The 12759-nt window shown below is 42.9% G+C and overlaps 1 protein-coding gene across 7 annotated transcripts in view; it reads left to right on the forward strand.

Annotated features, from left to right (window-relative positions):
- The window catches only part of LOC134355019 (centrosome and spindle pole-associated protein 1), a 187202-nt gene extending 179062 nt beyond the window's left edge, over positions 1-8140 (forward strand). For all 7 annotated transcript variants that reach the window (XM_063064662.1, XM_063064671.1, XM_063064680.1 and 4 more), the window contains one exon: positions 4799-8140. In XM_063064662.1, coding sequence (XP_062920732.1) covers positions 4799-5025 — 227 coding nt within the window. In that variant the 3' untranslated portion in view covers positions 5026-8140. The remainder of the gene's footprint in view (positions 1-4798) is intronic.
- The last annotated feature ends 4619 nt before the right edge of the window (positions 8141-12759 follow it).

A 12759-nucleotide genomic window follows, 5' to 3' on the forward strand; every position in this document is an offset into this window, starting at 1 on the left:
ATTTACTCCCTATTTCCTATACATGTCATACAACTCTCTCTTCTTCTTTATCAGAGTTGCAATATCCCTTGAGAACCAAGGTTCCTTATTCCTATTCACTTTGCCTTTAATCCTGACAGGAACATACATGCTCTGCACTCTCAAAGTTTCTCCTTTGAAGCCTTCCCACTTACCAATCACATCTTTGCCAGAGAACAATCCACGCTTTTTAGATCCTTTCTCATTTCTTCAAATTTGGCCTTCTTCCAGTTTAGAACCTCAACCCTAGGACCAGATCTATCTTTATCCATGATCAAGTTGAAACTAATGGTGTTATGATCACTGGAACCAAAGTGCTCCCCTACACACACTTCCGTCACTTGTCCTAACTCATTTCCTAATAGGATATCTAATATTGCATCCCCTCTAGTTGGTACCTCTGTATATTGATTTAGAAAACTTTCCTGAACACATTTTACAAACTCTAACCCACCTAGACCCCTAACAGTATGGGAGTCCCAATCAATAGGTGGAAAATTAAAATCCCCTACCACCACAACTTTACGTTTCCTGCAGTTGCCTGCTATCTCTCTGCAGATTTGCTTCTCCAATTCTCGCTGACTATTGGGTGGTCTATAATACAACCCCACTAATGTGGCCATACCTTTCCTGTTTCTCAGCTCCACCCATAAGGACTCAGTGGACAAGCCCTCTAATCTATCCTGCCTGAGCACTGCTGTAATATTTTCCCTGACAAGCAATGCTACCCGCCCCCCCCCCCCACCACCTTTCATTCCTCTGCCTCCATCACATCTGAAACATCAGAACCCTGGAATATTAAGCTGCCAGTCCTGCCCCTTATGTAGCCAAGTTTCACTAATTGCTATAACGTCATAATTCCACGTGTCAATCCACGCCCTCAACTCGTCTGCCTTCCCCGCAATACTCCTAGCATTGAAATATATATACCTCAGAAGATTTTTACCACCACTCACAACCTCTCTATTTGCAGCTCTGCTTGAACTTTTAACATAATTTATTTTCACCCCAGCCCCACTGTCAACTCTGGTACTGTGATTCCCATCCCCCTGCAAATCTAGTTTAAAGCCCCCCCCAATAGCATTAACAAACCTCCCTGAAAGGATATTGGTCCCCCTGTAGTTAAAGTGTAACCCGTCTCTCTTGTACAGGTCCCACCTGCCCCGGAAGAGGTCCCAATTATCCTGAAATCTTGAAACCCTGCCCCCTGCACCAGTTCCTCAGCCACTTGTTCATCCTCCAGAGCATCCTATTCTTACCCTCACTGGCATGTAGCACAGGTAGCAATCCTGAGATTACCACCCTCGAGGTCCTGCTTTTCAACTTCCTACCAAGCTCTCTATACTTACTCTCCAGGACCTCCTCACTCTTCCTTGCTATGTCATTGGTACCGATGTGCAGCATGACATCCGGCTGATCACCCTCCCACTTCAGAATGTCATGCAAGCGATCAGAGACATCCTTGACCCTGGCACCTGGGAGGCAACAAACCATCCTGGATTCTCTGTCACGACCACAGAACCTCCTATCTGCACCTCTAACTATCGAGTCCCCTATCACTACCGCTCTCCTCTTTTTCCCCCCTCCCTTCTGCACTGCAGAGCCAGACCAGTGCCAGAGATCCGGCTACTGCAGCTTGTCCCAGGTAAGTCATCCCCCCCCAGCAGTATCCAATGCGGTATACTTGTTGAGGGGAATGGCCACAGGGGAACCCTGCTCTGCCTGCCCTTTCCCCTTCCCTCGCCTGACAGTGACCCAATTTCCTGTCCTCTGCTCCTTCTATTAGATGGTTCCGAATTACTGCCAGAAACTAGCCGTTGCATCTGTAGTCGTCCCAGCTAGTATCCCCTTCCAGTGAACTTGGCCGGCTCTACTCACATGTCTCTGTAGTTATCCTTAGTCAACTGAACACCAATATATCTGATTTTAGCTTTCCCCTCTCAAGCTGCAGGGTGAATTCTATTATTTTATGATCACTGCCTCCCAAGGGTTCCTTTACTTTAAGCTTCCTAATCAGATCGGGTTCATAACACAACATCCAGCTCAGAATTGTATTTTCCCTAGTGGGCTGGACTACAAGCTGCTCTAAGAATCTTTTTCATAGGCATTCTACAAATTCCTTCTCTTCTGATCAAACACTGACTTGATTTTCCCCATGAATATTGTAACATTTTCCTCTTGACATGCCTTTCCTCTCTCTCATTGTAATTTGTACCTCACATCCTGGTTACCGTTCAGAGGCTTGTATATAATCCCATCAGGGTCTTTGCAGTTCCTTAACTCTACCTACGAGGATTTTACATATTCTAATCCTATGTTACTTTTTACTAAGGATTTAATTTCATATCTTCTTACCAGAAGAGCCACCCCACCCCTCTGCCCACCTGCCTGCCTTCTTGACACAATGTGTATAAGCTTCCAATTGTGATCTGCCAATTTCTAATTGTGCTACCTTATTTTGTATACTACATGCATTCAAGTAAATGAGTGCCTCTTATGAATGAATGAACCTCTTTTAAAAAAATGTTGTCCTCATGTTGCCTTAAGTTAAATTTTAACCCTTTCTAAGCCTTTTGTCTTGTTCTTTATTATAGAGACCAGTAACCTCTCCTTTCCTTTTACACCTCAGCTCCCTTTAAAATTATGTGCAGTTGTTTTTGATACCCTTACCATGGGAAAAAAAGATTTCATCTATGCCGGTCAATCAGGCATGTCTTCAGGTTACCCCTCAGTCCTTGCTCTTGGGAAAACTGGTCAAGCCTTTCCCATCATCCTGATAAATCTCTGTACTCTCTCTAGTGCAGTTACATCCCTTCTGTAATATGATCAGAACAGCAATTCATACTCCAAGTGTGATCTAAGTACAGTCGACCTTCACTAATCTGACTACCTGTAATCTGGTTCCTTCGATAATCCGGCAGTGATTTCAAATATGCTGCACATTGTTTTGATTGCGCTAGATCTGTTCACGTGTTGGTGCGCTCTTGTAAGCACAGACAGGCGATTCCTGCATTTATTAATATCATTGGCTCTTCTTTAGCCCCAATTATGGCCCCACTGAGTAAAGGAAATGCACCTCGTGCTGTGAAGCGAAAACACCGCACATTATCGATTAAAGATAAGGTTGAACTCTTGGAAAAAAACTGGACAGCGGTGTATCGGTGAAAAGCTTGTGCGAATGTTACAACATTGGCTCTTCCACAGTGTACGATATAAAGAAACAGAAAGAAAGACTGCTACATTTTTTTGCTGATGGTGGCTCAAAGAAACAGATGTGCGTAAGAAAAACAATGAAAGACGGAAGAGGTTTGGAACTAGATAAAGTGCTGGTGACGTGGTTTAATCTTCGTGTAAGTGAAGGTGTTGAACTATCTGGAGATATGGTGAAGGAATGAAGAACTAGGACTATAGTGAAGGCTGGCTTCATCGGTTTAAGCAGCGTCATGGCTTACAGTTCCGTGCAGTGTGTGGTGAAAAAAGTTCAGCAGACAAGGAAGCAGCAGCAGAGTTTGTTGACGAGTTTGCCAAGTTAGTCTCCGATGGAAAAATTAAGCCCTGAGCAAGTGTACAATGCTGATGAAACTGCTTTGCATTGGAGATGTACACCAAGAAGAACTCTTACCAACAGCAGATGCAGAATCGCCAACAGGGTATAAGGCATCGAGAGGCAATTTTGCATCAAGGTTCAATGATGACAATGTTAAAGAATGGAAGAATATAGATGAAGATGAGCCTACTGTTCAACATTATACTGACTCAGAAATCGTGCAGATGGTTGTACATCCAGAGAAGGAAGATACTGGAGAAAGCAGTGATGAAGATGAGGAAGTTGTAGTGGAGGTACTTTCTATTGACAGGCTAATTAAGTTGACAGGTGAATTGCTGAAAGGATTAGAACAACGATGTTTTATAACTGAGCAAGAAATAATGTTTATATGCTGCAGGGTAAGTTAATCAGAGAGAGACTAAAATATATGAAGCAGCTTACCTTGGAAGATATGTTTTAAAAAATTGCTAGAAAAAGTGCAACGGGGAGCTAACGCTTCAAAATCCAGTGCCATCAACTTCTGCTCACCCAGATGTGCTTCCACCAACATCAACAGTTTTTGAAGAAACTGTTGTGCCAGTTTCAGCACCAGTTCCTAATGCTTCACTCATTTTTCAAGATGAAGATGTTGATGATCCTGATAACCCCACACTTGCAACTTTGCCTGAAGGTATATTAAATGTCTCACTTTAGAAGCGGAAGTGCTCAACTTTCCTGTATAATTTAATTCTTGTACATTTACCTGTATCCTTTATTTTGTCTGTGCCTGTACAGTATACTTTAAAATTTCACTTGCTACTCAGTTAATATTTCTGTTTCATTATTATCTAACTTGTACTGATTTACATGATATTTTAAAGGTCGCTTAATGTGATCCTTCTGTAATTCGGCATTTTCACTAATCCGGCACTCCTCAGATCCCAGTGGTGTAAATTTGCAATACAAGGGCTTTTATATTATCTGCCTTGATCTAAGAAAGTAAGCATGTTCTTCCCCACCCTCTCTCCCCATATTGCAGGAAACTGTGAACTTGATCGTCAAATGTCCCTCTGTTCATCAACTAGTTTTACTAGTCACTGTACATCTTCTGGCGCAATTTGAATCTCAAATATCCTGTCCAGATTTCTTGCTGTTTTGGCTATTTCACTATTAATTGTTAATTGCAATTTTTATTTGAAATGAAATTCATGAAACTTGCAATATGGGTTTGTTAACATTTACTGTCTTTGCTAGGTAATATCACAGTGGAAGATGATGACATTCTGAGCCAATTCATTTCAAAAGATCAGGGAAGGCCAGTCTCTGTTGAAACAGAGGCTACGGAGGTATGGTTACGACCAGGAACATCAGAAACTTTAAAGAGGTTTATGTCTGATCACACACAGCTTGACCGAGGACCTTCAGCCAATACATCTGCTTTCAACTGGAGAAGTCAAAGGCACTTTACAATAAATGACTGATTTGGCTGGGAAAATTAATGAATATATTTGCCTTCATGAGGGAAAAGTAGACATTATTGCTGCACTTTGTTACTTGGGTAAAGTTCAGGTTATTGTATACAAATGATTTTCTCCTGCAAACCAATTTGTGGCCTTTAATGAAATGCAAAACAACCTCAAAGAATCTTTTATCTATTTGCTGTTTTTCACCAAACGTATATTGAAATGATTTCCACATGATCAACAATTCAGAAAATTACACTGGAAAAGGTCGAATCAAATTTTGAATATTAAACCTGGCACCAACCTGTGCTGCTAACTGAATGTAACTTCTATTTTTTTCATTCATGATTTTATAACTTATGTTGATATTCAAATTTGTTGCAATGAACGTGTGTTTAAAATAAATCTTAGTAAAGCTGTATTTTAAAAGGAAATTTATAGTTACCTCAGCATTGATATATAATACAGATGCAGGTATGACTATTCTTCCTGTGCCCTGTGTATTAAACATTTCAATCCTGGGAAAAAGATACTGTCTGTTGACTCATTGTCTTATAAACCTCTATCAGATCTTCACTCAACCTCTGCCACTCCATAGAAAACAACCCAAGTTTGTCTAACCTCTTGTTATAGCATATGCCCTCTATTTCAGGCAGCATCCTGGTAAACCTCTTCTGCACCCTCTTCAAACGCATTACATCGTTCCTATGGGGCAACCAGAATTGTATGTAATACTCCAGATGTGGTCTAACAAGAGTTTTTTTTCAAGCTGTAATATTCTGATTTTTGAACTCTATCTAAGAAAGACAAGCATGCCATGTGCCTTCTTAACCACCCTATTAACTTGTGTATTAACTTTCAGGGAGCTATGAACCCCATGATCCCTCTGCTCATCAACACTGTTGAGGGTTTGTAAGACATAGGAGAAAATTAGGCCATTCAGACTGTTGAGTCTGCTCTGCTATTCCATCATGGCTGATTTATTATCCCCCTCAACCCCATTCTCCTGCCTTCTCTCCATAACCTTTGTACCTTGACTAGTCAAGAAAATATCAACCTCAGCTTTAAATGTACTCAATGACTTGTCCTCCACAGCTGTCTATGGTGATGAAGTACACAGATTTGCTGCCCTCTGGTTAAAGAAACTCCATTTCATCTCTGTTCTTAATGGACGTCCCTGTATTCTGAGGCTGTGCCCTCTGGGCCTAGACTCACCCCCTATCCACATCCACTCTATCCAGGCCTTTTAATATTCAATAGGATTCGATAGATTTCATTGAGTTTCCCGCCCCCTCAATCCTTCCAAACTACAGTGAGTGCAGACCCAGAGCCATCAAATGCTCCTCATACATTAACCTTTTCATACCCAAAATCATTCACCTCTGACCCCTCTCCAATGCCAGCAACATCCTTGCTTAGATTAGGGGTTCAAAACTGCTCTCAATACTCCCAAGTGCAGTCTGACCAATGCCTTATAAAGCCTCAGCATTAGATCCTTGGTATTATATTCTAGTCCACTCGAAATTAATACTAACATTGTGTTTGCCTTCCTTACTTCCGAATCAACTTAAAAGTTAACCATAGGGAATCCTACACAATGACTCCCAAATCCCTTTGCATCTCTGATTTCTGAATTTCCTTCCTGTTTAGAAAATAGACTATTCCTTTATTCCTTCTACCAAAGTACATGACCATACACTTCCCTACCCTACTTTCCACCTGCCACTTCTTCCAATCTGTCTAAGTCTGTAGACTCGCTGCTTCCTCAACACTACCTGCCCCCTTCTTATCGTCTGCAAACTTGGCCATGATACCATCAATTTCATAATCCAAATCATTGACATATAACATGAAAAGAAGCAGTTTCGATATCAACCCCTACGGAATACTAGCAGCCAACGAGAACAGGCCCCCTTTATTCCCACTCTTTGCCTCCTGCCAGTCAGGCAATCTTCCATGCAACACCATGGGCTCCTATCTTTTGAAAATCCAAGTAACATCCATTGACTCTCCTTTGTTTATCCTGCCTGTTATTTCCTCAAAGAATTCGGACAGATTTGTTAGGCAAGATTTTCCCTTAAAGAAACCATGTTGACTTTGGCCTATTTTATCATGTGCCTCCAAGTACTCCAAAGCCTCATCCTTAATAATTGACTCCAACATCTTCCCAACAACTGACGACAGGTTAACTGGCCTATAATTTCTTTTGCCTCCCTCTTTTCTTAAAGAGTGGCGTGATATTTGCACTTATCTAGTCCCCTGGAATTATTACAGAATCTGGTGATTCTTGAAAGATCACTGCTAATGCTGTCACAATATATTCAAAACCCTGGGTGGGATGTATTCCATCTGGACTTGCGTACCTTCAGACATCTCAGCTTCCCAAGCGCCCTCTCTTTAGTAATAGCAACCGCACTCTCTTCTATCACCGACACTCTTGAATTTCTAGCATACTGCTGGTGTCTTCCACAGTGTGGACTGATGTAAAATACACAAGTTTGCCTGCCATTTCTCCATCCCTATTACTACCTCTCCAGCGTCATTTTCCAGTGGTCGGATATCCATTCTCACCTCTCGTTTACTCTTTATATAATCACCAATGCCCTTGAAAGAAAGGCCTACAAAAAGTAGTGGATATGGCTCAGTCCATCATGGGTAAAGCTCTCGCCACCAATGAGCACATCTACACAAAACACTGTTGCAAGAAAGCAGTATTCATCATCAAGGACCCACACTCCAGGCTATGCTGTCTTCTTGCTGCTGCCATCGGGAAAAATGTGCAGGAACCTCATGACAACACCACCAGGTTCAGGGACAGTTAGTACCCCTCAACAATCAGGCTCTTGAATTACAGGGGATAACTTCACTTGTACTATCACTGACCCCATCACTGAACTGTTCCCACAACCTATCCAACTCACTTTCAAGGACTCTTCATGTTCTGGATACTTATAGCGTAGTTATTTATTATTATTATTCTTTCTTTTTGTATTTGCTCTGCTCATTGTCTTTTGCACGTTGGTTGTTTATCATTGATTCTACTGTGTTTCTTGTATTTACTGTGAATGTCAGCAAGAAAATAGTTCTCAGGGTTGTATATGGTGACATATATGTACTTTGATAATAAATTTACTTTGTACTTTAAAAAACCTTTTAGTATTCTCTTTTATACTATTGGCTAGCTTTCCTTCATATTTCATCTTTTCTCTCCTTATGGCTTTTTAGTTGCCTTATGTTGGTTTTTAAAAGTTTCCCAAATTCTCTAATTTCCCACTAATTTTTCCAATATTATATGCCTCTCTTCATTTTTTATTCTGTCTTTGACTTCTCTTGTCAGCCATGGTTACCTCATTCTCCCTTTAGAATACTTCCTCATCTGCAATTCTTCCAATTTGCCCTCAGAAACTCCAGCCATTGTTGTTCTGCTGTCGTCCCCCACTGTGTCCCCTTCCAGTCAAATTTCGCCAGCTCCTCTCTCATGCCTCTGTAATTCCCTTTACTTCACTGGAAAACTGGATTTTTTTTTTTTTTTTTTGCATAGTAAGGGAATTAGGGGTTATGGGGAAAAGGCAGGTAGGTGGAGATGAATCCATGGCCAGATCAGCCATAATCTTATTGAATGGCGGAACAGGCTCAACGGGCCAGATGGCCTACTCCTGCTTCTATTTCTTATGTTGGAAACATAGAAAATCCACAGTACAATACAAGCCCTTCAACCTGCAAAGTTGTGCCAAACATGTCCTTACCATAGAAATTACCTAGGGTTACCCATAGCCCTCTATTTTTCTGAGCTCCAGTATCCGTCCAGGAGTCTCTTAAATGACCCTACTGTATCCGCCTCCACCACCGCCAGTGGCAGCCCATTCCACGCACTCACCACTCTCTGCATAAAAAACTTACCCCTGACATCTCCTCTGTACCTACTCCCAAGTACCTTAAAACTGTGCCCTCTCGTGTTAGCCATTTCAGCCCTGGGAAAAAGCCTCTGACTCTCCACATGATCAATGCCTCTCATCTTATACACCTCTATCAGGTCACCTCTCATCCTCCGTAGCTCCAAGAGAAAAAGGCCGAGTTCACGCAACCTGTTCTCATAGGGCATGCTCCCCAATCCAGGCAACATCCTTGTAAATCTCCTCTGCACTCTTTCTATGGCTTCCATATCCTTCCTGTAGTGAGGTCACCAGAATTGAGCACAGTACTCCAAGTGGGGTCTGACCAGGGTGCTATATAGCTGCAACATTACCTCTCGGCTCCCAAACTCAATCCCACGATTGATGAAGGCCAAAGCACCGTATGCTTTCTTAACCACAGAGTCAACCTGCACAGCTGCTTTGAGTGTCCTATGGACTCAGACCCCAAGATCCCTCTGATCCTCCACACTGTCAAGAGTCTTACCATTAATACTATATTCTGTCATCATATTTGACCTACCAAAATGAACCACTTCACACTTATCTGGGTTGAACTCCATCTGCCACTTCTCAGCCCAGTTTTGCATCCTATCAATGTCCGGCTGTAACCTCTGACAGCCCTCCACACTATCCACAACACCCTCAACCTTTGTGTCATCAGTAAATTTACTAACCTATCCCTCCACCACCTCATCCAGGTCATTTATAAAAATCATGAAGAGAAGGGGTCCCAGAACAGATCCCTGAGGCACATGACTGGTCACCAACTGCCATGCAGAATATGACCCATCTACAACCACTCTTTGCCTTCTGTGACAAGCCAGTTCTAGATCCACAAAGCAAGGTCCCCTTGGATCCCATGCCTCCTTACTTTCTCAATAAGCCTGGCATGGGGAACCTTGTCAAATGCCTTGCTGAAATCCATATACACTACATCTACTGTTCTACCTTCATCAATGTGTTTAGTCACATCCTCAAAAAATTCAATCAGGCTTATAAGGCACAACCTGCCTTTGACAAAAACCATGCTGACTATTCCTAATCATATTATGCCTCTTCAAATGTTCATAAATCCTGCTTCTCAAGATCTTCTCCATCAACTTACCAACCACTGAGGTAAGACTCACCGGTCTATAATTTCCTGGGCTATCTCTACTCCCTTTATTGAATAATGGAACAACATCTGCAATTCTCCAATCTTCCGGAACCTGTCCTGTTCCCATTGATGATGCAAAGATCATCGCCAGAGGCTCAGCAATCTCCTCCCTCACCTCCCACAGTAGTCTCAGGTACAACTCATCCGGTCCTGGCGACTTATCCAACTTGATGCTTTCCAAAGGCTCCAGCACATTCTTATTGTATACCTGACTTTACCTTCTCCCTCTCAAACTGCAGTGTAAATTCTATCATATTATGATCACTGTCTCCTTAAGCTTCCTTTATCTTAAACCGCCGAATCAAATCTGGTTCATTATAAAAACCACAAACCAGAATTGCCTTTCTCCTAGTGGGTAAAACAGCAATCTGCTCTAAAAAAATCTTCTTGTAGGCATCCCACTTCTGTAGATCCAGCAGCAACCTGATTATCCCAGTCTACCTGTATATTGAGATCCCACATGAATATCACAACATTGCCCTTTTTAATGCCTTTTTAAAAAATCTCCTGTTGTAATTTGTATCCTATATCCTGGCTATCATTCGGTGATCTGTATAAAAACCATCAGGGTCTTTTTATCCTTGCAGTTTCTTAACTCTGTCCACATGCATTCCACATCTTTTGATCCCATGTTACCTCCTTCTAAAGATTTGATGTATTTTTACCAGCAGAGCCATGCCACCCTCTGCCTGCCTGCCTTTCCTTTTGATACAATGTGTATTTATAGACAATAGGTGCAGGAGTAGGCCATTCGGCCCTTCGAGCCAGCACCACCATTCACTGTGATCATGGCTGATCATCCACAATCAGTATCCAGTTCCTGCCTTATCCCCATAACCTTTGATTCTGCTATCTTTAAGAGCTCCATCCATCTCTTTCTTGAAAGTACCCAGAGACTTGGCCTCCACTGCCCTCTGGGGCAGAGCATTCCACATATCCACCACTCTCTGGGTGAAAAAGCTTTTCCTCAACTCCATTCTAAATGGCCTACCCCTTATTGTTGAACTGTGGCCTCTGGATCTGGACTCACCCATCAGCGGGAACATGCTTCCTGCCTCCAGAGTGTCCAATCCCTAATTAATCTTATATGTTTCAATCAGGTCCCCCAATCTGCGTGCTCCCGGTGCGGCCTCCTCTTCATCGGTGAAGCCCGACGCAGACTGGGGGACCACTTCGTCGAACACCTCTGCTCTGTCTGCCACAACAGACATGATCTCCCGTTTGCCACCCACTTCAACTCTGCTTCCCATTCAGATATATCCATACATGGCCTCTTCTACTGCCATGATGAGGCTAGACTCGGGTTGGAGGAGCAACATCTCATACCGTCTTGGTAGTCTCCAGCCCCTTGGTATGAACAGAGAATTCTCCAACTTCCGGTAATTCCCTCCCCCTCCCTAGCCCTATCCCTATTTCACTCTGTCCCCTCCCCCAGCTGCCTATCACCTCCCTCATGGTTCCGCCTCCTTCTACTACCCATTGTGTTTTCCCCTATTCCTTCTTCACCTTTCATGCCTATCACCTCCCTGCCTCCCCTCCCTCACCCCGTTATCTTTCCCCTTACTGGTTTTTCACCTGGAGCCTACCAGCCTTCTCCTTCCCACCCTCCCCCCACTTTCTTTATAGGGCGTTTGCCCCTCCCCTCTTCAGTCCTGACGAAGGGTTCCAGCCCGAAACGTTGACTGATCGTTTCCATGGATGCTGCCCGACCTGCTGAGTTCCTCCAGTGTGTTGTGAGGGTTGCTTTGCCTTTTTAGTTATCTTCTGCTGCTCTTTAAAAGTTTCCCAATCCTCCGGCTTCCCACTCATCTTTGCTATGTTATACTTCTTTTATTTTTACACTGTCCTTTACTTCCCTTGTCAGCCACCGCCTCCCCTTACTCCCCTTAGGATCTTTCTTCCTCTTTGGAATGAACTGATCCTGCACCTTCTGCATTATTCCCAGAAATACCTGCCATTGCTGTTCCACTGTCATCCCTGCTAGGGTATTGTTCCATTGAACTTTGGCCAGCTCCTCCCTCATAGCACCATAGTTCCCTTTGTTCAACTGTGATACTGACACTTCTGATTTTCCCTTCTCCCTCTCAATTTGTAGATTAAAACTTATCATATTATGGTCACTACCTCCTAATGGCTCCTTTACCTCAAGGTCCCTGATCAAATCCAGTTCATTGCAACAACACTAAATCTAGAATTGCGTTCTCTCTGGTAGGCTCCAGTATAAGCTGTTCTAAGAATCCATCTCGGAGGCACTCCACAAATTCCCTTTCTTGGGGTTCAGTACCAACCTGATTCTTCAAGTCTACCTGCATGTTGAAGTCCCCCATAACAACTGTAGCATTACCTTTGCGACATGCCAATTTTAACGCTTGATTCAACTTACACCCTACATGTAGACTACTGTTTGGGGGCCTGTAGATAACTCCCATTAGGGTCTTTCTACCCTTAGAATTTCTCAGTTCTATCCATACTGACTCTACATCTCCTGATTCTATGTCCCCCCCTCGCAAGGGACTGAATATCATTCCTCACCAACAGAGCCACCCCACCCCCTCTGCCCATCAGTCTGTTCTTTCGATAGAATGTGTATCCCTGAATATTCATTTCCCAGACCCTGTCCACTTGAAGCCATGTCTCTGTTATTCCCACAACATCATACTTACCAATTTCCAACTGTGCCTC

The sequence above is a fragment of the Mobula hypostoma genome, chromosome 1 (assembly GCF_963921235.1).
Source record: "Mobula hypostoma chromosome 1, sMobHyp1.1, whole genome shotgun sequence".
Taxonomy (NCBI): domain Eukaryota; kingdom Metazoa; phylum Chordata; class Chondrichthyes; order Myliobatiformes; family Myliobatidae; genus Mobula; species Mobula hypostoma.